General features: G+C 58.6%; 1 protein-coding gene across 1 annotated transcript; it reads left to right on the plus strand.

Annotated features, from left to right (window-relative positions):
* Positions 1-2,905: 2,905 nt before the first annotated feature.
* Positions 2,906-25,556, plus strand: SEMA7A (semaphorin 7A (John Milton Hagen blood group)). Its single transcript, XM_060095158.1, has 14 exons — positions 2,906-3,074; positions 16,989-17,140; positions 17,659-17,700; positions 18,045-18,137; positions 18,351-18,435; positions 18,586-18,696; positions 19,360-19,499; positions 20,131-20,315; positions 21,216-21,324; positions 21,409-21,607; positions 23,462-23,589; positions 23,793-23,953; positions 24,154-24,215; positions 24,533-25,556. The coding sequence occupies exons 1-14, from the start codon at positions 2,906-2,908 to the stop codon at positions 24,892-24,894; spliced, it is 1,998 nt and encodes a 665-aa protein (XP_059951141.1). The 3' UTR covers positions 24,895-25,556.
* The last annotated feature ends 1,477 nt before the right edge of the window (positions 25,557-27,033 follow it).

Consider the following 27,033-nt stretch of genomic DNA (forward strand, 5'->3'; position numbering starts at 1 on the left):
TGTGCCTCCCCCTCAGACCTGTCAGCATCCACATCTGTTGCTTCCTCTGCTGATCCATTTCCCATCATTGACTCTGAGTGTGGAGTGTGCCCCTGTCCTTGGTTCAGGCCCAAAAGCCAGCCTTGGGCCCCAGTGAAGAAGGCAGGCTCCTGTCACCACCTACACCATTCTGGTTTGATTTCCCCATGCTACCTGAGGCAGGCAAGTCCACGCCAAACACTGGCCCTGTGCTCTCCCCACCCTGGGTACCCGTTCTCCTTTATGCCCTTACTCTAGCTGCACTCTTCTGCTATAGAGTTACTGTCCCAAATCACTTTCACGGGCTCGCTTCTCACCTCCCCTGGCTGCCTGTAGCCAACCAGGAGTGGGCTGCCATCTGGTGCTGGCCCTTTGCCCTTAGATTGGCTGGCTCGGGGTGTCCATTGGGGTGAAGCAGGTGCTGAGATGAGCATGGAGGAGCCCAGCCAGAGGCCCTCCCTGTAACATGAGGTGGGACAGTCTTCAGCACTACCCCCTCACTCCCACCCCAGCCTGGAAAAAAATTCCCTGGCACCTGCCCCAGTTTCCATCTACTGCCCTGTTTCTTGGGAGGCTGAGCCCAGCCCCTGACCTGCCCTCCTGTTCAGCGCCTGGTAACCTGGGCCCCTGTCTGGGTCTTTCTGAGGATCATTTGGATCCAGCCACACACAGGAGGCAATAGCGGAAGGGTGTGATGCATTGAGAGCATTATGATATAGAAGATAAGGGTGTGGGCCCCAGAGAGACTGCCTGGGCTTCAATCCCAGCCCTTCACTAATGAGCTGTGTGACCTCGGGCACATCTCATCCCCTCTCTGTACCTTGGTTTCCATATGTGCAAAAGGAGCCAAATAATAGCACCTACCTCTTAAGCTTGCGAAGATGAAATGAATTAAAACGAAGCTATGAAACGTTCACGGCACATAGTAACCTCAGCATTAGCTATTGCTTTTGGAGTCAGAAAACCCAGGTTCCCACCTTGGCTCCATCAGCTGAGCTTGGGGAGATCTCTCTCCCTCCCTGTGCCTCAGTTTCCTTCTCTAATATAGGGATGTGCTCTCTCGCTCACTAAGGGAGAGAATGAAGGATTGGCAGGGAGAATGTAGGTGGAAGTGGGTTGTGTGTTGTGAGTTGCTGTGCACGTGGGCAGTGTTATCATCAATTCTGAATTCTCAGTTCTTAAAGGCAGGGCAGGCAATTTCTTAATTTGCTTACCTTTGCAGAGAGGGCGGACACTGGGGATCATAAAGCTCAGCAGATGAGGCCCTGGGCTGGAAACAGAGTGTCAGTCTTGGAGGCCAGCCTGGGCCAGGATGTGCTGCTGGCTTCAGGGCCACAGGCTTGGGTATAGGACTGGGGAGGGGCCGTTCGACTGTCCACAGCCTCCCTCTCTTTGTGGCAGTGTACCTCTGGGCATCATGAAGCTGTTGGCCCTACCCAGCAGGCCAGAAACCTAGTCCTGCACTATCTCTGGGGGCATCCTGATTTCACCTTTTGGCTTGTTGGGGTATCTTAGGAGCACTTAGGGAAGAAAGAGGGGATAGCTGGAAACAAAATATGGAATGGTAAGGCAGAACTTCCCGGTGATAACCTTTTCTTGGCTGTGGAGCTGGGCAAAGGGCTGGAGCTGGGGCTGGGGCCAGGGCAGCCTGTTCCCTGTCTTCGGTGGTGTCTGCAGTATGTGAATCGAGCCCAGCTAGGTGTGTGTGTCTTGGAGGTCCCAATGCACCTCTGCTCCTTCCTCCTCACCCTGTCCTCTCCGTGCAGTCCACCTGGGGATAGACATCCAGTAAGCACTGGATAAGTGGATTTCCCATCCATGGTTACCTTGGGCCAAAACAGAGATGGAGGGTCTGGACCCTCTCTGATTTGAGGGAGGGGAGACTTCTTTACAAAGGGCAAACACGTGGCTCTGAAAACATGAGCTGACAGCAGAGCTTCCCGGGGCTGTTCAGATGACTGCAGAGGGACTGGGTCGGACCCTGCCCGGGGGTCACCACCAGGTCATCAGGTTGCCTGCACAGCTGAGCCCTATGCATCTTGTGGGCAGAGATCCCTTAAAGCTGGTCTGATTCTGCCTCCCCAACAGTGAGTCCTGGGCATGCAGGATGCTCCCCTCTCTTTCTACTTGGGGAAGGGGCCTTCTTAATTATATCCCCCTCCACTCACATGGAAATGAGTTTGGATTTTCTGAGCATACACCAGCTGGCTGGGGGGGAGGCAGCCCAGAAGGCTGCTGCTGGCTGGGGAAGGGAGGAGAAAGGAGGGGAGGGAGGCAGGCCAAGATGAAAATTCCGTGTTCTCACAGCAGAGCAAGGATGGGGCTCTGAGTGCTCCCCACAGGTTATTGACCCTATGCCTGAAACCCACCACCCCCTCCTTAGGGAAAAGCATCTTGCTCCTGCTTATAGGCTCAGAGGAGCTGTTATCCACTCAGGCCAGTCCATCCTCTGAGCACTACAGCCTTCAGGGTCCAAACACTCAACTGACCATTAGCGAGGTTGTGCCCTCAGGAGAGGTCCTCCCTGACTTCTAGGCCAATCCCTTTATGGGGTGGGGGGAGTGAATCTAAGGCCCTGAGAGGGGACAGGACCTGGAGCCGATCACAGGAGACCACAAGTCTGCCTTGCTTCCCGCCCACCTGGGTTCTCCCCGTGGAGTTGCCCAGGAAGAGGTGGTGAAGGTTCCCCGGGCGGCGGTCACTGCGCCCCCCTTGGCCAGCCGGGAGACGAGAAAGGCTGCGAGGGGCGGGGGACGGGAGGGGGAGGGGAGGGGGAGGGGAGGGGTGGGGTCAGGCGTTTGACTCCGCCTCCTCGCGCTTGATTCTGCCTGCTGTCGGGCGCTGGCTCAGTCTCTGCTGCTCTCCGCTGTCGCTCCCGGGCCTCGGGATGACACCGCCTCCGCCCGGATGCGCCTCCCTCGGCGCCCCGCGCGCCCGCGTTCCCAGTCCGCTGGCTCGGTCCGGGCTCCCGCTGCGGCTGCTGCTGCTGCTCTGGACGGCCGCCGCCTCCCAAGGCCACCCGAGGAACGGACCCCGCATCTCCGCTGTCTGGAAAGGTAGGTGGCGCCGCGCGAGCGGCGGGGCGCGGGATCCGATGCCGCGCGGCGCGGGTGCGGAGTGTGCGGCACCGGAGGGAGTGCGTGCGCGCGGCTCTGCGGGTCCCGGGCTGTCCCCGCCGATAGCGTGTGGGTCTGGGTGAGTGTGTGAATGTGCGCGCTGCTACACTGGAGCGGGCAGTAACGCTGCGGCGAGAGAGCCGCGGGGGCTGGAGACCCGGCTAAGTCACTCCAAGTCCGCCCGCAGCTGGGAGCCGCAGCGCCCGGGCGCAGGGGGGAGGGAGAGGGCCCCTCTCTCGGCCCCGAGGCGCTCCTGGTCCTCCCGCGGTGGGGCCTCTGTGCGGGATCCTTTCTCCCGCCGGGACCCCCACCCAGCTCCTCTCTTCCTGAGCTGCGGGCTCCGCTGTCGCGCGGGGCGCAGGCTGGGCCGGCAAGGGGGGCGCGGACCCTTTGCCGCCGCCGCCGCCGCGCTCCGGCTGCGGGAACAAAGACCCCGCTGCCTGCCCCCCGCCCCCGCCCCGGCCCCGAGCGCAGGCCGGGTAAAGGGGGTGGGCACCCAGTGGTGAGCCGGGACGTGGTGCGGTGCGGAGGCTTCAGGCACCGGGGCGCTGCCTCTGCAGTGCCGGGACCGGCCGCTCCCTCCTTGTCCGCACGTGGCAGTTGTCACCAGGAATCGGGCCAGCGTGGGGGGCAGTGCCCGTTGGGTGGGGCGCGGCCATTGGGACCCCCAGGCAGAGGATCTGGGGAAGGGCTGCAGCTTTTAGGCCCTGGTGGTTATGTGAACTTGGGGGACCGGAGTCTCCCCCAGGGGCGCCTCAGTTTAGACCACACTGTACGATGGGTCAGAAAGCCGGCTGGGTGGGTTTTGAGGTTTTTCTGCCGCGAGGGGATGAGCTCCCCTCCCCTGCAATGCACACATATGCTTCCCCACCTCCAGGCTGACTGTGCTCTGTCCCCAAATTTGGCGGCGCTGGGCCCCCCTGTGGTGGTGGTGGCCTTGCAGTGGGGGGTGGGGGGATCTGGCCCCTCCGGGAGCCCTTTGATGCCTGAGGCGGTTTGCAGGGATTGCCAGAGCCTGAGCATTATCTGGGGCAGGTATTCTTAGCAGAGAGAGAAGAAAAAAAAAAAAAAAAACTGCTCAAAAAGCGAGTGGCCCGAACTGCAGCTGCAGTGGAGGGGATGTGACTTGCCCAAGGTCACTCTGAATTGTGTGAGCTCACAGTGCAGTCAGGGGGCTCTGATCTGGCACAGGACCAGTGCTTGTTCTGGGTTAGGAAGTGGAGAAAGATTTAGGCAATTTTTTGGCCATGAAGAGGGTACTCTGGGGGCCAGCTCTGCTACCCAGCCAGAGAGGTATTCCTGGTGGAAGTGGAGCAGGGCATCTGGACCTCTGGCCATCTATCTACTCATGGTGGACACCTACACACCCCTCAGTCATATTAGCTCCAGTCTGAGCTTCCTCTGCCTTCCCAGCATCTTTGCCTTGCCTCAGTCCCCTTAGCTGTCTTGGACAGCACGGCATTTGTACACTCTGAAGCGGATGAATGGCCACATCTGAGTGTTCTGGAATCTCCCTCTGCACCAAACCTTTGCATTTGGCTCTGCTTGTCCACATCCCCCATCTTCCCAAGATACCCTTCCACACACATACTTAATGCACACCCACCTCTTAGCACCTAATGCTGCCTCCCCATCTCGGGCACTTAGTTCCCACCCTGAGGCTATTTAAAACTGCTTTCTGTCCTCTTACCCACTTTCTAAAGTGCTCTCTCCCCTGCACACAGTTCGCTATTGTAGCCACACTGGCCATGCCTTCTGCTTGGTAATGCACTATTGACCCCCACTGGGGTCTGCCAGCCCCTCACCTATCTTGTCCAAGAGCCGTCTGTGGTCTTCTTCACCAGTGCCAGGCACCCCACTGGCCAGACAGACCCTGCCACCCACCTGTCCCCCAGGACCACCAGCTGGTAATGGTATGCCTAGCTGACAGCTGCCTCCTAGTTCCTGTGGAGTGACACATGGCAGTCGGACGGGAATGGGCTTGGGCGGGGCAAACGAAGGAGTAGGGTGAGAGGAGGACCCTTGCTGTAGGCCTAGGTCACTGTATACCAGTGGGTTGAGGGGATGCGGATGGTGGCCTCCAAGAATGACTAGATCAAGGATAATGGTGGTTCTGGAGCTGCTTCTCCATGAGACCTAGACAGGGCTTTTAGTTATAAGACAGGACAGGTGTGGGGACTGGAATGGGTATGGAGGGATCTTCTCCATCATTTATTTTCTGCTGCTTGGACCTATAAGTTCTAGGGAAAGATTAGATAAGGGAGTTCTGGGAGGGTCCCAGCCTGCCCTTCTCAGGGCGGTTGATGCCTCTCTAGCCTGATGAAGGCCTGGCCCAGAACAGCTCTGGACAGAGAGAGGGATGTGCTAGTACTGACCTGACAGGTACCCTTGAGCTCTGTACCTGTTTCTGACCCTCAGAGCTTGCCAGGGCTCTGGAGGGTTATCCCCCAAGGGCTGTCACTGACACATGGGTCAGTCAAGGATGTGACTTTGTGGGCCTGACCTCCCTGCAGCAAAGACTGGAGGGGGGTGGTTTGCAGGTAAGGGCAGGAGGTTGGCATGCTTGTGTAAGCTGTATATCCCTCTCCCATTCCATCCCTGGTTGGAGGAGATGGAGAAACCCAGGAAGGCCCTGACCTTCAAGGTCAGAGGTGAGCCAGCTTGTCCACAGCAAGAAACAGAGCCCAGTCTCCACTTATCCAGCTGGTTCTGGCCTCACCTCGTCCAGTTAAACAATAGGATGCTATTGTTGACTTGGTGGCTGCTGGGGGAGCCATTATGGGGCCACTCCGCAGGGCAGGGGGTTGTTGTCACCTCCTCTAGGGGATGAGGTCACAGCTGGGCTCTCCAGGCATCACCATTTCCAGTGGAAATCCTTGCCCCCTTGGGAACTTACATGTATTCATCACCTTCAAGGTGAACTCCCTCTGCAGAACAGGGTGGCGGGGTGGGGGAGCAATTCCCAGGAGGAGGGGGGTTTTCTAAGCTGGGAGAGATAGGAGAGATGCTTGGTGATGTCACCAGGAGTTTCCTGCCAGGCTCTGGGGCCCCTCTGTCCTGAATAGTGAAGATTCTAAGAGCAGGCTGGGGTGAGGTAGATGCTGGCACAGGCCCAGGATGACCACGGTGTGGAGGAAAGAGATGGGAAGTTGGAAGCCTGGTTTTGGACCCAGCTCTGCTGATTTTCTGTGCAACTCTGGGCAAGTGCTTGCCTTTCCCTGAGCCTCAGTTTCCTCAAATTTCCAAAGCAGGTGTAGGGAGGAGCTTATACTTATCAGAGCACTAATCCCTTGCCTCTCTGGGGTAGGTGGAGGCTGCAGTGGTCTGTTCAAACCCTAGCAGTGAGGAGAAATGGAAACCTGGGAAGTCGGGGAAATCCTTTAGCTTCGTGTTCTTTCTTTTCTTTTTCTCTCATAAGCGAAGGCTGATGATCAGCTGGAGGAAATGGCTCATTTGGATTGCGACCTCAAGGGTGGGCATAGTAATTCAGCATTCTTGACATTTATCATTTGCGGGGGCCAACCTTGTGCTGGTCCTGGGCTTGGGGAACCAGGGATGAGAAACTAGATGTGTCCATAGTCTTCTCCATGTAGATGGGGAGACAGACAAGCAGGTCAACCTACAGTTACAATGACATGTGTCAGGGCCTGTAACAGAGGCAGCTGTGGGGGTCGAGGAGGTACCTAACCCAGTCTGCACAGTCAGAGAAGGCTTCCTGGAAGAGGTGATAAGTCAGGATGGCAAGAGGAATAGGAGCCAGCTTGGGGAGGGGAGGGACAGGAGGAAGTAACCTGGTGTGACAGGATTTCAGACCCCAGAACTTGCAACTAGGACCAAGGAGAGGAAAGGATCTGTGTGGGGGTCCCCAAGAGGGAGACATTGAGTCAGCCTGGGCCTGGGGGCTCCAGGAGGGTTTCATGCAGGAAGGGATATCTGAGCTATGCCACCTGACCTTCCACAGCCAGCCCAGAAGTAGGAAGGAAGGACCATGGCAGGCAGGGAAGACTTCCCAAGCGTCACAGCTCCCTGATGGAAATCTGGGGCTGGGTCCAGGGACACCAGGGCTTTCCGCCTGACTCCTGACCACAGGAGTTCTCCAGGTGAGGAGGCCCAGTCCTCAGCAGAGACTCTCCATGGGGTGAGGAACTGCCCCCAGCATCAGCCGGGCCCTGCTGGTGTGGGAGGGGCAGATGACCTTCCTCTGCCTAACTTCCCCTTCCAGGAACCTTCACCTCAGCAGGGGTGGATCACTACCCAGGCTGGGCACTTGGGAGAAGCAGGGAGAGCTGGACACTCTTCTTGGAGGAGGGCCAAGCCAGGGCCCCTAATGTGCAGGTGGGAAGCTGAGGCTCAGCCTAGGGGCTGGGGCGCAGAAGCCTACAGGGGGCAGTGGTAGGAGTGGGTGGCCCTGGAGTTGACAGCTAAGCCCTCACCTGATATCCTACCCTCCACCCCCAGTGCCATTTCAGCCACTGCAGGGCTGTCTAGCTATGTCACCAGAGACTGGCTAACACTTCCCCTGCTCTGGTTGACAGCTCTGGGGCCAGAAAGCTTCCCCTTTTCTTGGTTTCCTTTTTTGGCAAGGCCTGGCTGCCCTGGAAGCTTCCTCTCTTGTGGGGGCAGGGGGGAGGAGGTAGCGGGGAGGAAGGGGTCCTCCTAGAGCAGGGACTGTGGCCCCTTGTTTGGCACCCCCATCAGAGAACATGGACTTCTCCCTTCCCTAGCCAGCCCAGGCAGTGAGGGACCGTTTGATCCATCTCTTTCTTTCCCCCTATGGTCTAGTCAGCCTCCAAACCTCTTGTTCCACCCCCACCCCCACCTTGGCCTGGGCCCTGCTGTGTCTTCAGGACTGTGCCCTGGCCTCCTCGAGGCCCTTGCATCCCTCTGGGTCACTGTGCTGAGCGTTCCAGCTGGAGCACACAGCCCACCTGATCTCCTACAGTTCTTCCCTCACCATTCCCCAGCTCCCCATCCTTTCCTGCCTCAAGGCCATTGCCCTGCAGGTTGTTGCCCTGCCGGTCATCCCTCCATGTACCCAACTCACCCTCCTCCTCCTTTCTGCCGTTCTATCTCACTTCCTCCAAGGAACCTTGTTGGATGACTCTAACTCACACAGCCTGATGTCAGAAAACAAATGTCAGAGATCAGCTGGGCCAACATTCTACAGATGGGGAAACTGAGCTCTGAGATGACAGGGACTGGCCCAGCATCACCCAGTGAGACAGGCAGAACTGGGACCAGGCTACGTCTTCTGCCTGAGCCTGCCCTGGCCTTAGCTTTTGGCCTCCCTCCACTTGTCTGTCTGTCTTCATGCTCTGTCCCCAGGCTTATGGCTCCCTGAGCCCATTTCCTCCTCAGCCAGTTCAGCTGAGCCCAGACTCTCCCTGCCCCAGTGCAGTCTGCTCCTAGGAGCCTCAGCAGCCATGACCATTCTCCCTTCAGGACCTTAGATTTGGGCCAGCTCCATGCACTCGTCTGGTCTTTTCCTCAGGGCAGCTGGGCCTCAGGTCTCGGGGGCAGGTTGATCTGTGTCATGGCCTGGGCTAATCTGGGTTTAACCGTCACAGCCGCCTGGGATTAGGCTGATGCTGTCGTGCCTCCTGCACCCCCTTCTTCCAGTCAGGGGCTGGGGCTCTGAGCCAGCACACCCCTGGGGGCAGCCCTCACGATGGAGGGCAGCCAGTCCCTGCCCCGTGCCTAGGTCTGTGTTCCACTCCTCTGGGGGAGGGAAGAGGAGAAGCCCTGGGTTTGCCCTTGGGGGGCATGCTGGTGCCTGGAGAGGTGGGCCTGCCGCCTGTGACGAGAGAGGGCACGTGGGGAGGTCAGGAACTTTGCGCAACCAAGGACTGTGACAGGAAGTGAGAGCATGAAGGGTCAGTGTGGGGTGGTGCCAACGGGGAAGACTTCCTGGGGAGGGGGAAGAGCCAGGCTAGAGAGAGAGGCAGGGACGTGAGGTGGGGCAGAACGGGGCACAGATTGCTGCTTGTGTTCTTTGTCTTCTGGGCCCAGGGCTCTGGGCCAGCCTAGTGAGGGAGGAAGGTCACTGTGGTAAGCCCGGCACCCTAACAGTGGCCCAGGAACCTGTTCTAAGGTGTCTCCGTGTCTGACACTGGGGTTTGGCCTACCCCAGTCCTGCTTCTCCTTGCGCTCTGAGCTGCCCCCTCTTGCCCAGTCCTGGCCGGGGCTTGGCCCAGGGACCATGGAGTAGGAGGAGGGCAGGCCTTTATCTTCAGGATCCCACAATCCAGGTGAAATTCCACCCAAACAGTGTGATCTGAGAGAAGATAGTGTGTGCCAGATGGTGTATAGCACAAGGTCAGAGGGAGGACGGAGCTGTGAGGGCTGGAGCAGTCTGGAACACTTTGTGAAGCCAGGGGGATTGAGGCTAGATCTTCAAGGACAGGTAAGAGCACGTGCCTAGAGAGAAGGGGAAAGGGCAGTCAGAGGAAGGGAAAGCACAAGCAAAAGGGTAGAAGCGGGACTCAGCCATGGCAGAGATGAGCAGAGACGGGTGGGCCTTGACTGCCAGGTAGAGGAGTCAGGCCCTGCTGGGACAGGCAATTGGGACCCATGGTGGGTTCTTTTTGTTTGTTTGTTCGTTTTTTTGCAGTACGCGGGCCTCTCACTGCCGCGGCCCCTCCCGCTGCGGAGCACAGGCTCCAGACGCGCAGGCTCAGCGGCCATGGCTCACAGGCCCAGCCGCTCCGCGGCATGTGGGATCTTCCCAGACCGGGGCACGAACCTGCGTCCCCTGCATTGGCAGGCGGACTCCCAGCCACTGCGCCACCAGGGAAGCCCCCATGGTGGGTTCTTGAGCTGAGGAGCCAGGGCGGGTAGAAGCGAGTGTTTTTTGCCTGTGCGGGTTGGGTGGGAAACTGGTTGGTCAGATAGTAAGGAAGGGTCTCAGCACATCCTCCCTTCTCTATAGCCTGTCCCAGACTGCACAGCACTTCTATTCTGGGCAGAGACCATGGGATACTTGTACGCTGGTCAGCACTCAGTGCCGCACTACACCCCCAGATCCCTAGTCCCCTCCCCGCCTCAGGCCTGCATACCCACGCTTACTTACACACACTGTCTTTAGGGCATCGTGGATGAAGGTCAGGCATTCATTGGCCAAGCAGCCTCTGACCAGGCTCCACCCTCTCTGGGCCTCAGTCTCCTCATTTGTATGGGAGAGGCTGGCCTAGAAGCTTCCAAGGGCTCATCTATGGAACACAGTGTTATAAACACAGATTCCAGAGTCAGTCTGCCTGAGTGTTAACCTCCACACCACCACTTAGCTGTGTGATCTTGGGCAAGTTACTCAACTTCTCTGTGTCTGGCTGCCCTCATCTGTAAAATGGGCATAATAAGAGAAGCCACCTTATAAGAGTTCAGTGATGATTGAATGAGTTAATACACCTGACACTCAGAGAAGTGCCCGGCACATAGTAAATGCTATGGAACGGTTAGGTCGGGGTGGAGGTAGGGATATCATCGTTGTCAGTATCATCCTCCTCCTTTGGCATCTCTGATTTCTGATGAAATGCAGCCCTGGCAGCCCGGCCCCTGCTAGCTCTCCCTAACTGCCTATGTTGGCTGACTGCCCTTGCTCTCTGACCCCTCCCTCCTTCCCCACCGGCCCAGGCTAAGGCTGAGCTAAGGAACCTTCTGTTTCTCAGCAGTCTTCCTGTCCTGCCTGCGTCCTTCTACTTGGGGTGGTTTAGCCCTCCTCTGCCCTCTCCCTGACCCCTGCCCTGGCTCTGGGCCCAAGGGCAGGCCCTGCACCTCTGCCCATCCTTTCCTTTGAAGGATCCACCAGGTGACTTCAGCCTCACTCTAGGGCTTTTGGAACCTGCTGAGCGGAAGAATGGGCAGAATCCGGACGTGGCTTCCTGCCTTCCCTGGGCTTGGAGCCTCCTCCCCCCTCTGGCTGGGCCTCTGTGCCAGCCTTCCCTCCCTGAGCCCCCAGAATCTGTTTCGGCTCGGCCCCGCCCCCAGGACACACTCAGCTTTCTCTCCACACTGCTTCTTACCCACAAGCCTTTGCCCCAGCTGGTCTCCCCACCAGCCAAGCCTTCTGGTCTTTTGAGTACAGTGGCACACTGCAGAGAGCACACAGCCCTTGCTGGCGTGGAAGGCCCTTAGTTTTCCTGTCTATAAAATGGGCATGCAGACGCTGTCCCGCCTTCTTTACAGGGTGGTTGGGGGATTTGGTGAGCTAGTTGGTGGAAGCAGATGAGGATATGGTTTATTCTGCTGCCTCCATCTCTAGGAAGCCATCTCTGACTTATCCAGTACTCACAACCCCATGCTTTCCCCAAACACCCCCGAACCTAACCCTGATTGTTTTGTTCCAAGAGTCATGCATGGTGGGTCATAAAACCTAGACCTTAGCCCCTCCAGTCCACAGAGGAGGAGGAAGCTAAACTCAGGAAGGCCCAGCTCTTGGTCACAGTCACAGCCAACCAGCCACTTGGCTGAGAGAGGGAGCACAAAGCTTTTTAGAACCAGGGCTGAGCCCACACCTGAGATACGCTCCTCTCCCACCCACGGCTGACCTTGGTGGACGGGAAGACGCTCCCCTTCAGCCCAGCACACAGCTCACTGTTCCCATGGCTGATAAAGAGAGACACACCTCCCACACCCCCATGAGCTAAGTACCGCCTCAAGGACCCACCACCTGCCCCAGCACACCGGCTCTGCCCGTCAGGCAGCTGTGTCTGGAGCCTTGCCCTGCTGAGTGTCGCCAGCACCCCAACAGCAAGCACAGCCTTTCCTTAGCACGGGCCCGTGCCACTCCGGAAACTGGGCTTCTGGATATGAGGAGCGGCTGCTCGTGCCCTCATGCCTGGCCATACTGCGAGAGGCAACATCGATGAAACATTTGTTCCTTTGCCCCCACTCCCCCTCCAGTGAAAGGTTTCCGTCCACCGATCTGACACACGCAGAGTTCCACAGTTACTCATTCCTTTGAGTTTAAGGCTTTGATTGCTAAAGGCCCCTGGAGATCAGAGTCCTACCTGGAAGATTGGTGGGTGGTTGATTCCCTTCAGTTATCAGGTCAGTGACTTATCCCCTGACCTGCAAGAGAGCGTAGGGTGGAGAGCAGGAGATGACACAGGGAAGTAGAGAGAAGGTGATGTACAGCTTTTTGAAGATCAAGAGGCTCTCAAGGAAGTCCCGGCTGTGGTCCTGGTCTGGAGCCTGGTGATGGGCACCAGAAACCCTGAGCTGCTGCCTTGCTCTGCTTCTGTCTCCCTTGTTCTTTTTTTTTTTTGGCTGCACCGTGTGGCTTGCAGGATCTCAGTTCCCCGACCAGGGATTGAACCCAGGCCACGGCAGTCAAAGCCTGGAATCCTAACCACCAGGCTACCAGGGAACTCCCCTGTCTCCCTTGTTCTGTGCCTTGGGCCAGTGGCACGGTCTCTCTGGCCTCCGTGCCTCCCTCAACTTAGTGACTATTCCCTTCCCTTCCACCTTGACCTGTGGGGTTCCAGAGGGTGGCGAGGCTGCAGGCTAATTCCTGGGGCCCCGCACGGGCCTTCCCTCTTCTTCCTCTGGCGAGGGTGTGAGGGGGGACTGGTGATTCAGGTGGGGCACGACTGTGAGACGCCTGCCTGACGTGGTTGGGCCTCCTGTCCGAGGCTGGCCTGGCTCCTGCCCCACGCCCGGGCCTCCCTGGCTGCCTGGCTCAGGCACTCCCTGCTGGGCACGGCATTCCTGCCCTTCTCAGAGCCCGCCTCACTGCCTGCTCTCAAAGGGTTCCTTGAGGTTAGGATTCAAGGCCCGTCAGGTCACTGGGTCAGCTTGGAAGGCTGTCCCGGCCCAGATCAGACTGTGGGCCCCGTCCCTTCACAGATAACGACACTGCTCCCCATCCTAGGCACCACTCCACCCTCCCCCTGAGCAGCCCTCTTTCACAAGTAATGAGGATATGGGGTTGGCGGGGACCAGATGGGGACAGCACCCAGAGTGAATGAGGAGGAATGATGCTCCACCAGGCAGGCCTGCTTTAGGAAACCCACTCCACAGAAGTTCACACTTGTGCCAGCCAGTCGGTTGCTGGGATTGTGCTGGGAGGGTGGGGGGCACGAGAGGAAGGTCTGATTCGTTCCAACATGATCAGAGCCCCATGGATGGCCTGGCTGGGGGCCTGTGATAGGGGAGGACAGCCCCTCACACCCAGCCATCTTCTTGACCCTCATTTCTAGCGGGGCTGGGGCTGGGCCTTGTTGGTCCTGCCACTGTGAGGAAGGTGGGGGCTTCGGGGGCCATGGAGTCTAGCTGGGTACGTGTCAGCCTGATTGTGCCCTTTCTTGGTCCAGAAGGAGCCAGGATTGGCTCAGAATCACACGGGGGTGGGGTGGAGGCTTGTGCCTGGCCTGCCCCTGGGGCCATGCCCACCCCATGTGTCCCTAGCCCCCTCCCCTGCCTGAACCCCTGGTTATTCTGGGAGCTTTTAGCTCCCACTTAGTCAGCCACTAATGCGTCGGGCCGGGGAGTGAGGGGGGAGACACGGTGCCAGACGGTGCTCCTTTTAGACATCGAGGATGGGAAGCAGAGGGGGCTGGTCAGGCAGGGGGACCTGGGGGGTGATGCTGGAGGAGAGGAGGCTTTCTGGATCCTGGCCCTGCTCATAGATAGGAGAGGGCAGCTCCGCAGACTGACAGGCAGTGGGTTGGTGTATCCTTGGGCCGCTGCAGCTCCCTTCCCCCATCACACTCGGGGCTTCAGCCCGCCTTCCTGATTCTTCTCTCATTAGGTCTCTGTACCCACCGTACCGTCAGCTTCCCCAGCTTCCCCACCGTTGCTCAGGCTGTTTCCACTGCCCGGAATTCTCTTCCTGCCTGTTTCTGACCCATCTAGCTTTGATCCGCCTTCCCCATCCTTTTGGATTCCTAAGGAAGCAAAAAGACGCATTTAGGGATGCGGCACTTGCTCCCTTGGCTGGGCCTCTTTAGGAGCAGCCCCCAGCCTTGCTCAGCCTCTGCGTGGGTGGAGCCTTGAATGCCACCACCTCCCCTCTTGGTGCCAAGGGGCCACAGATCCTGGCTGTGAAGGCTTGGTTCTGCCTTCACTTCCAGGCAGCCCTCCTGCCCCTGAGCCCCCAGCCCCCGGCTCCTGTGACCTGAACAAAGCTTCCTTTCATGTATTCATTGAGCTGCTGCCGCTCAGACACTTCCCCGGCACAATCAGGCCCTTTGAGGGCCTCGGGCAGTACGGGAGCCGGGCTGGGGCTGGGGTAGAGAACGGGCCAAGGCCTCGTCCTGGGGCCGAGCTGGTGCCATCTCCCCCATGCACATCAGCAGGCACAGAGCCGGGAGGGGCGGGTTCTTCGGAGTTGAGGGAGGCAATGCTCCTGGGCTCCTGTTTGTCCTTCTGCAAAATGAGGTGAGCAGTCCCTTCCTCTTTCCAAATCCTGACCCTGGCAGCCACAGCCAGGATTTGAGGGGAACAGGGCTCAAACTTGCAGATCTGTGCAGGACTGTCCTGGCTGGGCAGCCCCCCATGCTGCACCCAGCAGCAGGCAGCCCTCATCCTCCCTTTGTGTTCTCAGCAATACTTTGTGAGCAGCTCTGGGGTCTGTACCAACACAGTTTTGCTTGAGCGGTATGGAGGCTTGCTTTGGTATGGCTGTTTCACCCCTCCAACTGGATTCCAGGATAGGGCCGGGCCTCCCCCTCAGGCCTTGCTCTCCGGGGCCAGGCTGAGTCTCTCCCATCAGACTAGAATTCCCAGGGCAGGACTGCATCTCCTCCTCACTTTGACGGCCCTGTGACCCCAGACAAGGGCTCCCTCAGGGCCCCTTCACGTACCCCTTTCTCCACCACTAGAGCTGTGCATTGGCTGTGCAGGCCCCTCTTCTGAGGCCTAGGGTGTGGCCTTGACGTGAGCCGAGGTGACTGTTTGGAGGTGGCCAGCATGACCTGGGCCGTGGGGCTCCTCCCCTGTGGCCTCTGGAGGGCTTCAGATCTCAGGCCCCAGCCCAACATCTTCAGACACAGACATATATCTTTTCCCAGCCGCCTGGCTGTCTGGGATAGTAGGTGGGGAGCTGGGGCTACAGACTGTCTAGATTCCGGGCTAGGCTGTGGGGACAGTGGCCGCTGCTCAGGCTGCGGGTGAAAGGGGAGCTGGAGCCATGGAGCTGAGTCAGGAAGGCCTTGTGTCTGTCCCCAGCACTCTAATTTTATCCCAGCTGGTGGGGAGGGGAAACCTGGGGCCTGAGACCTGTCAGCCCTGCCCGAGCCTTGGCCAGCACCACACCCCTACCACCCAGCAGGAAGTGGGCTCTCAGCTCCCACCTCGTGCAGCCTTGGGATCCTGGGAGGCCTGACATCCTAAGCTGTCAGGCTATTTGCGGAGCACCGGAGGAGACCCAGGTGAACCCGAGGGCAGTGAGCTCGGCAATTCTCTGTGGCCTGTGGTGCTGGCATCTCCCTGAACACACCTGAGAACCATTACTCAGTCTGGTGAGCCAATCTCTCCTGCCTCCTAGTGTGACCTTGGGCTAGAGTATCCCTGAAGGCCCTCAGTTTCTGCCTCTGTACAGTGAGCTGGGCCACAGCTGAGGTGGAGAGTAAGAACAGCCCACTTCCAGGGATGACTTGGCCATGCGGGGATGTATCTGAAGGAAAGGGAATGAAGGTGAGGGTCGCATGGTAGGTAGTGCTCTTCGTCCCTGCTGAATGCAGCATCAGTAGGAATGGCTCAAGTGGCACCAAGGGGAATTGGGGGCAAACTCAAGGACATGGCAGTTCTGTTCTCTCTGGGCTTGGAGGGTGTCCTGCTGGGATGTCACTGCTAAGTTGGCTGCCCCTGAGTTTGCTGCAGCTGAGTAAACAGTGGTCAGGCTGAGGACCCAGGCTGGTCCGAGGTGGGAAGATGGCTGATTGCTGGGGGCACAGCCACAGGCTATCCCATTCCTGTAATTTAGCCCTGCAACCAGGACAACCTCAGCAATGTCACCGGAGATGAGACATCTTCTCCCCGGAGACAGTGGCTACAGACAGTTTCTTTTTTGGGCAAAATTGTCCCGGTCAGCCCTTCTACTTAAAGGCCCAGGCTGTGCTCTATGAAGGGCCCCCTGTCCCAGAGTTGCTGGGGAGGGAGGGCTGATCTTTCCCCCTGGGGTGAGCTGGGATCTCTGTGAAACCAGGCCAGGGCAGGCCAGGGTGCAGAGTCCAGCTTGGGGGCAGGAGCTCTGACTCCTGGCCTGCTACTGACCATGTGAGCTTGGGGTGCCCCTCTCTGGACCTTTGTTTTTCCATCTGTAAAATGGGAGAGAGTGGACATTAAGATTCCTTTCCAGCTCTGATCTATACTGACCTGCTCACTAAGGGGATAGAGTGGGCTGGGAAGGGTCAGAGAGGGCTTCCTGAAGGAGGGGATAGGGTTCTGAGCAAAGTGATTCCTGGGAACCTGAACTGTACGTGGGGTTCTTAGAGGCCTCGCTACCCGCAGGGGGTGGAAGTGGCTGCTTGCTCTGTCCTAGATAGCAGAGAGCCTCAGAGCAGAGTTGGGAGCCCTGGTCCCTCCTGCCCAAGCCCAGCCCCTTAGGAACAGCAGAGTGTGTGTGTGTGTGTGGGGGGGGTCTGTTCTCCCCAGGGGTCCCTAACTTCTGTCCCCACTCTGAGGTCACACATATTGTAGGGTAAGAGGTCATGGCTTTGGGGTGAGGACATCTGGTTGCTGGACCCCGCCAGAGGACCCCTGTCTTCTCCCGCTCACGGCTCTTGAGTTCAGTCGCCGCCCTAGCCAGATCCAAGCACTAGTTGCTCGGGGGATGCTGGTATGCATGGGGGGTGGGTCAGGATCTTCCAGCCCAGGGTCCAGCCTCAACGTTTCTGCCAATTGTTTCTTCCTTAGGCCATGCAGGGCAGGACCATGTGGACTTTGGCCTGGCCGAGCCGCACACGGTGCTTTTCCACGAGCCGGGCAGCTCCTCCGTGTGGGTGGGTGGACGCAGCAAGGTCTATGTCTTCGACTTCTCCAAGGGCAGGAACGCCTCCATGCGCACAGTGAGCCTGGACCCCTCTCCCGGCCCCCTTTTTCTCTTCCCCCTGCCCCGTCTTCTTATCTCCCCCCTGACCTTGGAGAGGAGCCTCAGGGAATCCGGGGGAACTGGCATTTCTTCCAGAACTGGTCAACCCCCTATTATATCCCATAAATGGTCCCTGGGGGAGGCTCCCTGAGGGTGGTCCCAACTGGCGTGGGTGTTGGAGCAGTGTGGAGAGAAGTGCGGAGCTAACATGCCTGGCTGGGCGGGTAGTGCTGACTGCGGAGGCCTAGCAGGAAGCTGGGCTCCAAAACCCCATGGCCCCTGTCTTCTGAGATCTCTGGGCTGGCTCATGAGCTCTGGGCTTTGGCTCCGGGTATCAGGCTGAGCAGCCTGTGTGATGTTGGGTAAATCACTCCTCCTCTCAGAGCCCTAGTTGCTCATCTGTCAAATGAGCCTATCCTGAGGATGCATGGAAAGCACTTACGGGGGCATCTTGCCCCTGGCAGAGTGGACTGACGCTCCCCCTGTTCCCCCCAGGTGAACATTGGCTCCACGAAGGGGTCCTGCCGGGACAAGCAGGTGAGTGGGGGAGAGGGAGTGCAGAGGGGAGGCTGGGCCCCTTGGAAAGGTTCCTGAGAGTCTGAGGAAGGAAGCCTGGCCCTGTCTTGGGAGCCCCAGTCCGGGAGGAGAGAAGTAGCCCTGCCCCAGGGTTCCCAGTCTGAGGGGGAGACACTCCTTCCCTGAGGCCCTTCCTCTGTTCTTGGAGGGGTTGGAGTCAGCTGCACCCGCTCTGGGCCCTCCTTAGAGGCTGCCTTCTATGCTCAGACTTCTGATGCCTTCTTCCCCAAGACCGAGGGTCCCAGTGCTAGGCCTGCCAGGGCCTCCCACCAACCAACCTCTCTCCCTCCCCTTCTCCCGAGCAGGACTGCGAGAACTACATCACGCTCCTGGAGAAGCAGGGTGAGGGGCTGCTGGTCTGCGGCACCAATGCCCGGCGCCCCAGCTGCTGGACCCTGGTGAGAAGGCCCCTCCCCATGTGCCTGGTCAGCTCACCCTTGTCTGATGGGCTTCTGCTCCCCATGGTGGGAAGGAGGTGGGGGGACTCTGAGGCTGGCCTCACCTTGTACAGAGTTCCTGGGAGGATGGGGACCCTGGCTGGGCATCTGGCACCCATGGGAGACAGTGACCGTGGGATCACATGGCAGCCTGACACCCTTGGTCTCCCCCAGGTGAATGACACTGCAGAGTTGCTTGGTGAGAGGAGAGGCTATGCCCCCTTCAGCCCGGATGAGAACTCCCTGGTTCTGTTTGACGGTAGGGCCGTGGCTGGCGCAGGAAGGTTCCCAGAGGGCTGCTGCCCTGGGCAGGGGGAGGGTGGTCAGCTCTGTGCCTGGTGACCCAGGCCCGGGGGAGGGACTTCCAGGGCCTGTGTGCCCTTACCCGTGCCCCTCCCACTGCGCTCAGGCTCTGAGGTGTACTCCACTATCCGGAAGCAGGAATACAATGGGAAGATCCCTCGGTTCCGCCGTATCAAGGGTGAGATTGAGCTGTACACCAGTGATACCGTCATGCAAAGTGAGTCAGGCTCCAGCTGGACTGGGCTGGGCTGAGCTGGGCTGGGCTGGGCTGAACGAGGCGGTGTGAATGCTCAGGGCGGCAGATGGGATCCTCATGTTTATGGGGAGGCTCCCCTAGGGCCGCTAGGGCCACAGGCCAGTCGGGAAAGCGGGAGCTTGGTACAGCCCTGCGAAGATAGAGCTGAGGAGGTTGGCCTGGCAGGGAGCTGGGGAACAGCAGAGAGAAAGATGTGGAGGCAGGATGGGCCCAACACCCTCTGGGAACAAATCAGAGGAAAGCCCAGACCCAGTGTGGGGTCCCCGGGTGCCATAGTGTATCCCTCTGCTGAGCTCACGTGAGGGCAACACCCACTCCCTCCTCTTTAGGGCTCTGCCAATTAGGCAGAAGTGACATAGGGGCCCCTAGGGCTCTCCCCCCAGTCCCTAGGCCTGAAGTCATTGCTCCCGGGCCAATGACATCTTTGTAAGAGAGGGCAAAACAGGTGTGGGGTGGGAGTGTAGAGTCTCAGGCCCCTTGGGGTGTTAGACCTGTTTTTCTGAAGTTTATTCCAGGTGTGATTTGACCCAGGTTTGTTTGTGCGGACTCAGGGGGTGGGCAGGGTGTGGGTGGGTCCTCTGAGAGGCTCCCCGCCTCACACCCTTTCACTCCTGTGCCCGGTAGACCCGCAGTTCATCAAGGCCACCATTGTGCACCAAGACCGGGCCTACGATGACAAGATCTACTACTTCTTCCGAGAGGACAACCCTGACAAGAATCCTGAGGCCCCTCTCAACGTGTCCCGAGTGGCCCAGCTGTGCAGGGTAAGCAAGTGCTGAGTGGGCAAGAGTGTGTGTCTGTGTCTAAACAGGAGCGAGTGAGTGTGTGACTGCCTGTGTGCAAATGTGCAAGCGAGTCTGTATGGGACTGTGGGAGGAAGTATGCGTGCACAGGAGGATCCCTGCAACTGTGAGTGGGTAAAGATGGCTGGGCTCACATCCACATGTGATAGTGTGCAAATGGGTGTATTCATGGAGAGTGTGCATGAGCGTGTGCGTGAGAATGAGGGTGCATTGATGAGTGTGTGTTTCCCCTGTGTGGGGGTGCTGGCTTGTGCAGGTCTGAGTCGTGTGTGTCAGCGTGAACGTGTGAGAGTGGGCAGACGTGTGTCTGAGCCGGTGTGCTCTGTGGGGACCTGGTACCCGCACCCTGCAGGTCCCCACTGTGAGCCCTGTGCCCTGGGTCAGCCAGGCCAGCCTCCTGGAGCCTGGCCCAAGAACCTGGCCTGAGTGGTGGGGTACCTCAGCCTTGTCCCCTCACAGGTCCCGACCCCTTTCAGGGCCTCCCTTCCTCCTCAGAAGCCTGGGTGCTGGCATTCCCGGCAGCAGGTACCCCGGGTGTGTGGGGCAGCCCAGGCAGGTGCTGAGGGGCCTCCTCTCCCCTCCACCCTTCCAGGGGGACCAGGGTGGCGAGAGTTCACTGTCGGTCTCCAAGTGGAACACCTTCCTGAAAGCCATGCTGGTGTGCAGTGACGCCAGCAGCAACAAGAACTTCAACAGGCTGCAGGATGTCTTCCTGCTCCCCGACCCTAATGGCCAGTGGTGGGACACTAGGGTCTATGGCGTTTTCTCCAACCCCTGGTGAGTGGCCCTTGTCCTGGTGCTGGGACTGGCATTAGTTAAGTGTCCAGTGGGGATCAGAGGGTTTGGGCCCTGCCCAAGGGAGGGCTGGTGTGGCAAGAGCAGGGACCCCAGCTCAAGGGACAAGGCTGTTGCTGGGCCTGGGGTGGGCGGACACACAGTGCTCAGGGAGGTGTGTGTGCTGGTGTGTTTGTGAGTCTGTACACATGGGTGTGTGCGCATGCGCCGTATGCATGCTCATGGCTGCACCTGTGCCTGTGTGCCCTCCAGCTGTGTACTCAGAGCGGGTGCTGGGCCCCGGGAAAAGGCTGCTGCGGCCTCTGGGGTGCTGGGTGCTGGGTGCTATCACACCCGCTCAGGCACTGCCTGCGCCTGATACTTCACACCTCTTAATCACTCTCATTGATTGAAAACAAGGCAGGCAAAAGTGTCAGGTGTGTGTGGGGAGAGGTGGGCGGCAGGGTAGGGAAGCCAAGACCCTGCTCTGGGGCTCCTGTGTGCATGGACAGTCTGGGAAGGGGATGGAGGTCTGGCCTCCTTGGGCATCAGCATTTCAAGGATGCATGTGTTGGGATTTCTCCTGCCCTGGGGTTGGCCTCTGAACTCAGTGATTCTGTGACAGAATACAAGTTGTGGTTTTACACTGCAACAGAAAGAAATTAGGTTGAACTTCCCTCCCTCCCTCTTCCCGTCCTCCCTCCCTCCTTCCTTCAATGGTATTTGGTAATGCTCAGGCACTGGCCTTGGCCCCCAGGATAGTCCCTGCCCTCATGGAGCTCAAAGGCCAGGGAGCTTGGTCGGAAGGCTGCAGTTGTACCCCATCTGGTGCTGGGCTTGCCTGGGTGAGTGGAGGTGGGTGGGTCCTGGGCCTCCCACTGAGGTGGCCTGTGTGTCCCCCAGGAACTACTCTGCCGTCTGCGTGTACTCCCTCGGTGACATTGACAAGGTCTTCCGCACTTCCTCACTCAAGGGCTACCACTCAGACCTTCCCAACCCACGGCCTGGCAAGGTGAGCGATGACACCCACCATGGCCCAGGCCCCAACCCCATCGCCCAGCCACCCCATTGATCTAGACCTGTTCTCCTTGCCCAGTGCCTCCCAGACCGGCAGCCGATACCCACAGAGACCTTCCAGGTGGCCGACAGTCACCCTGAGGTGGTGCAGAGGGTGGAGCCTGTGGGGCCTCTGAAGACGCCACTGTTCCACTCTAAATACCACTACCAGAAAGTGGTTGTCCACCGCATGCACGCCAGCAACGGGAAGACCTTCCATGTGCTTTACCTAACCACAGGTGAGGGGCTACCCGGGACCAGCCCCTCCTGCCCACCGCCCGCCTCGCCCCTGGTCTGCTTTGTAAAAATGGGTATAAAGAATAATGTAGTTAACATCTGGTTGGGAGAACTGAGTGACTAAGAGCTGTCAGGAGTTAATATGTGTGGCTGTGGACGAGTCAGGCAGTGAGAGCTTCCCGGAGGAGGTGGGGCAGAAGGGAGAGGGAAAGGCATCGTAGGCTAGAAGGTGCCAGGCTTCAGAGGCAGAAATGTTGTAAGTCTGAGCAAAGCTGGGTACAGCTTTGGTCCAGCTGTCTGACTCCTGAAGATGGTAGGAAAAGATGTGGAAATCAGGAGGAAGGACCTGGTCCAGGGTGTCCTGTGGGCCTCTGCCAGGCAGAGCGAGGAAACTGGACCCTCTCCCTGTCTTTGGGATTATGCAGATGAGAGGAAACTTTTGATGTGGGGTGCAAAGAATTTAGTGAGATGTGAGGAGGGACTTCCAGATGGCAGGGCCTTTGCAGAGAGATACTATTCTGGAGTCTGCAGCAGGAAGGATTGGGGCTAGATATGAAATAGAACTTTCTGAGCCCTCTGCAGAGAATGGGAGGCTCTCACGGCTGGGAGAAGCGATGGGAGGCTGTCACCACGCTGTGTGGCAGAGGTGAAGGGCACTGTGTGTATGAAGGTAGTGACTGGACTGGGAGCTTGTCGGACCAGAGGAGCAAGGGGCCACATCCCAGAGCCTGCAGAGGGGGTCACAGACACATAGAGGAAAGGTCCTAGGCAGGCAATCATCTGGTCATCTGACTGCTTTTTTGGGGCAAGTGATACCCTGGGAAATTGGGAGGGAGCAAAAGGGAGGTAGGCTATTCTAGAAACTGGGACAGCCCGTGGGGTGGGATTGGGAGGACCCAGGGGTCAGGATGCCCATTAGTCCCCGACAAGTGTGAATGGAGAGAGCACTGGCCTCTGAGGCAGGCAGCCTAGTGTGTGACCTTAGGTTCCCCTATGCTGAACCTAAGGTCCTTATCAGATCTAAGATTTTATAAAAATTTAAAAATCCCCTAAGACTACATGCAATGTGGAATCCTGTATTGGATCCTGGAACAGATGAAGGACATTCGTGGAAAAACCCGTGAAATCCCAGTAAAGTCTGTAGTTGAGTTAATATTATGTACCAGTGACAACTGCTCAGCTGTGACAAAGATCACAGTTATCTAAGAGGAAACATTAGGGGAAACTGGGCAAAGGATATACGGGAACTCTTTGTACTATCTTTGTAACTTTTCTGTAAATCTGAAATTATTTCAGAATAAAAAGTTTATTTTAAAGACAACAAATCCCAAAGAGTCCAGGAAGCAGAGGGGTTTATAGAAGTTGAAGGGTAGAGTTCTGACCCCTCTGGGTTCCAGTCACCAGCTGTGTGACCTTGAGCAAGTTGCTTAGCCTTTCTGAGCCTCATTTCCTTATCTTCGAAGTGGGGATGATAATACCCACCTCCCAGGGGTGTGGAGGATTAAACGAAGTAATGCTAATGCATGTAGCTGGAGGCTTAGCAGTGCTTGGGCATGTGAGACTGCTGGTTCTGTTCTTCATGCTCCAGCTTCCCCTACGGCCTTGGGGAGCCCAGGGCCTCCTGCGATAGCCTCCCTGGCCCAGCCTTGGAAACTTCCTGTGATGCCTTTGGGCTCTTAAGACCCTCCCCAGTCATGCTGTCCTCTCCCCATCCCACCCCAGTCCTATGACCCTTGCCTGAGCCATGACTTCCCAGCCCTCCCCACCGGCATCTTTCCTGGTCAGCTCAGCCCAGAGGGAGACTGCCTGGCTCTGGTGGGACTCCCGCCTGCTGACCCTCTGCCTTTCACCTACAGACAAGGGCACCATCCACAAGGTGGTGGAGTCGGGGGAACGGGAACACAACCTTGTCTTCAGCATCTTGGAGATCCAGCCCTTTCGCCGTCCGGCCACTATCCAGGCCATGTCACTGGACGCTGACCGGGTGAGCCTCCCCCACCAACCCCTGCCCTATGGGGCTGCCCAGGGATGGCCAGGTGAGGACAGAACTCCTCTGCGGGTGATTTGCATGTCCTTTGCTGGGTCTCTGGGCCCCAGGGTCTGCCAGGCCGCTGGACCATAGCTTAGGGGCTTAGAACTCCGTTGGGATGGGGGCCCTGACCTGACTCAGTCCTTTTCTCTTTCCAGCGGAAACTATATGTGAACTCCCAGTGGGAGGTGAGCCAGGTGCCCCTGGACCTGTGTGAGGTCTACAGTGGGGGCTGCCATGGCTGCCTCATGGCCCGAGACCCCTACTGCGGCTGGAACCAGGACCGCTGCGTCTCCATCTACAGCTCCCCAGAGTCAGAGTATGTTGGCCGGGATCCCTTGTCGCTAGGAGACAGCGAACACAGCAGTGGGGGGTTGATGGGCTACAGGAGGCAGCCCTTCTGGCCAGACCCTCCTCTGGGTGGGCACCACTGCTGATGCTGGGTGGGGAGGAGGACAGGGAAGGGGCCAGGCCTGTGGCCTCCTGTCTGCTTAGCTTCTCTCTTCCTTCCGACTCCAGGCCAGTGTTGCAGTCCATCAATCCAGCCGAGCCACACAAGGGGTGCCCCAACCCAAAGCCAGGTACCTGACCTGGCCCTGCCCCTGTCTCATTAGGGTGGTACCACCGTGCCCCGATTGCCCTGTCTGAGGGAGGCCTGGTCTGGTCCTGGGGGCTCCAGACAGATGGGACAGGACAGTCCTGTGGAGGGAGCCCCCTCGGTGTGGGGTGGTTGTGAGAGGAGTGGGGTGAGGGCAGCAGGGGAGAGTCGAGACTGGGCGCTGGTTTCCCTGCGTTCATTTAGAAGCCTTGGCCTTGGAGGCCTATCAGTGGGGGAGGACACAGCCTGCCCTGGGAGCCCTCAGCCCCTCCTCATGGCTATCTCCCCATCCCTCCCCAGAGCAAGCCCCACTGCAGAAGGTTTCCCTGGCCCAGAACTCTCGCTACTACCTGAGCTGCCCCATGGAGTCCCGCCACGCCACCTACTCGTGGCGCCACGAGAACAGTGTGGAACAGAGCTGTGAGCCCGGCCACCAGAGCCCCAGCTGCGTCCTGTTCATCGAGAACCTCACGGACCTCCAGTACGGCCACTACTACTGCGAGGCCCAGGAGGGCTCCTACCTCCATGAGGCTCAGCACTGGGAGCTACTGCGCGAGGATGGCGCCGTGACCTCGCACCTGCTGGGCCGCGCCCGCTCCCTGGCTGCCTCCCTCTGGCTGGGTGTCCTGCCCACGCTTACTCTTGGCCTGCTGGCCCATTAGGGCCTCCTGGGGCTGGGCATGCTGCGGGCTTCTGCAGCCCCAAGGCACGAGAAAAGTCTCACACCCAGAGCCGGCTGGGCCCGGGAGCTCCTTGCCCACCACTTCTTCCAGGGGGACTGCATAACCCGACGGGGGATGCCAGGCCTGGAGATGGCCAGCCGCAGGCGGCTGCTGGGCCCCGGTGGGGCAGGGGAGGGGTGTGGGTCAGAGAACGAAGGCTCCGACTATGAAGCTGGGGCCTTGCGGACCCGAGACTTTATCTTTTGGAGACTATTTTTCAAAAACTGCTCCTCAAACTGACTAAATGCAATGATGCTCTTGGCCTAAGAACCTGTGGCCCAGAGAGTGGGGTTTAAAAAGGGGAGTTGGGACCCCATCTCTGGACCTTTGGGCTGAGGCCTGAGTCCTTCTGGACTCTCTATACCCAAATTGCCCCCTCATCCTCCCTCCTGCCATGGCTGGGGGTGGCTAGTGTTCCCGCAGGCCCAGGGCTGCCCTCTGTGGCCCCCTCACCAGCCCTGGGTCTCACTAGGCAGCTGCCTTGCATGTTTATTGAAGGATGTTTGCTTTCCGGACGGGAGGACGGAAAAAGCTCTATTTTTATGTTAGGCTTATTTCATGTATAGCTACTTCTGACTGCATCTGTATGAAATACCAAAACTGCGTGCTGGGTTGGGGTGGGGAGGGAGGGGCTGGGGAAGGGATGGGTCACGGGCGGGGGGCTCCCAGTCTGCGGCTCCCGGGAATGGGATAAGAGTCCAGGGATGGGCGTGGGTTTGGCGAGAGTGGCATGAGCTGGCTCTGCCCTGGGAGCCCAGTCTGAAGGGGACGTCGTCCAAGCCCCTGATGTGGGGTGGTTATGGGAGGGGGTGGGATGAGGGAGACAGGGGAGAATGAAGGAGAAAACTGAGTGCTAGCTTCACCGTGTTCATTTTGAAGGAGGAGCCAGGTCCTCAGGGGGAGGTTCCGGGACTCTGCCCTTTTGGCATTGGGGGTTGGGGGGCGGGGGGGTGGGGTCCCCCCTCCCCTCCCCTCCCCTCAGCCCCCTTCTCCAGGGGCTGTGCTTCCATGCTCCTAGCCTCCCACCTTCAGCTCAGGACATGTTATAACTTAGGCTAAACTGTGAATTCCTGTAGGGACGGCCTGGGCCAAGCTCTCCAGGTGGGCGGCTCTGCCCCCAGTCCTGTCCATGGATTTCAGCAGAGAGCTGGGCCCTTCTCTGGCTGTGTCTGGCCAGCCTGGGGCAGGGCCTGGGGCTAGTGGCCTTCCAGCTTCGGCCCCTGCATCTCTTCTCAATGCACTTTAATAATGTAACATATTACTAATAAACAAGCTATTTATTTACCTGTGCCTGCTTCTTGCCTTTAAAGCCATTCTGGTCAGGGGGTGAGGGTGAGGTTGAGGGCACCTGCTGCCCCTGTGAGCATCACACACTCTCACTGGCCCTCTGCTTAGAGCCTTAGAGCTAAGGAAACACACAGCAGGGCTCCCAGTTAGTGAGAGGCAGGAGTGGGATCTAAACCCACAGCTCCTGAGCAGGGCTCTGCCTGCCAAGCAATGACCCTGGAGCCCAGACAGCTCCTGCACCCCACCTTTCCTCGCACCTCAGGAGCGGGCCTTTCCCCCTTCCCAGCCTCCACCCCCTGACCATTTCCCCCGGTAGACCTGGCCATGCTAGAATCAGCCTTGGGCCTCCCTGCCTTCAAGGGGTCCATTCTGGGAGGGAAAGCTGATCAAATAAGACCCTGTGGGGTAAACCTGTGGCGATGGAAGTGTGTGGGCAGGAGGCTAGAGGGCGGGGGAGGTGGTGGTGCCTGAGTGGAGATGAGGTCCTTATTCCAGGTAGGGCCAGCAGGAAGGGCAGGGGTCAGTGTGTGTGCAGAGGGGACAGCTGGAGAGCAAGGAGGGACCAGTGGGCAGGCTTTGTGTGCTAGTCCCAGAGCTTGGCTTTTCAACCCGCAGGGCAGTGACAGGGCTGAGGTGGGATTTGTGCCTTAGAAACTCTTGAGCTCCCTCCAAGATAAAGCAAATCAAATAGATTTAGAATCCCAAAAGTTGTGTGAAAAGGAGCCCTGACGTAGGTGTGGGAGGTGGGGAGGGGAGCTTGAGGCTCTTCAGGGGGATAGTGGACAGAACTAG

The sequence above is a fragment of the Mesoplodon densirostris genome, chromosome 4, assembly GCF_025265405.1.
Source record: "Mesoplodon densirostris isolate mMesDen1 chromosome 4, mMesDen1 primary haplotype, whole genome shotgun sequence".
Taxonomy (NCBI): domain Eukaryota; kingdom Metazoa; phylum Chordata; class Mammalia; order Artiodactyla; family Ziphiidae; genus Mesoplodon; species Mesoplodon densirostris.

Excerpts from the sequence above, each read along its gene's own strand:
- SEMA7A (XM_060095158.1), top strand. The coding sequence starts at position 2,906 with ATGACACCGCCTCCGCCCGGATGCGCCTCCCTCGGCGCCCCGCGCGCC. Across the intron at positions 17,701-18,044 it reads GGTCCTGCCGGGACAAGCAG|GACTGCGAGAACTACATCAC; the intron begins GTGAGTGGGGGA and ends TCTCCCGAGCAG. Across the intron at positions 23,590-23,792 it reads TGTCACTGGACGCTGACCGG|CGGAAACTATATGTGAACTC; the intron begins GTGAGCCTCCCC and ends TTCTCTTTCCAG.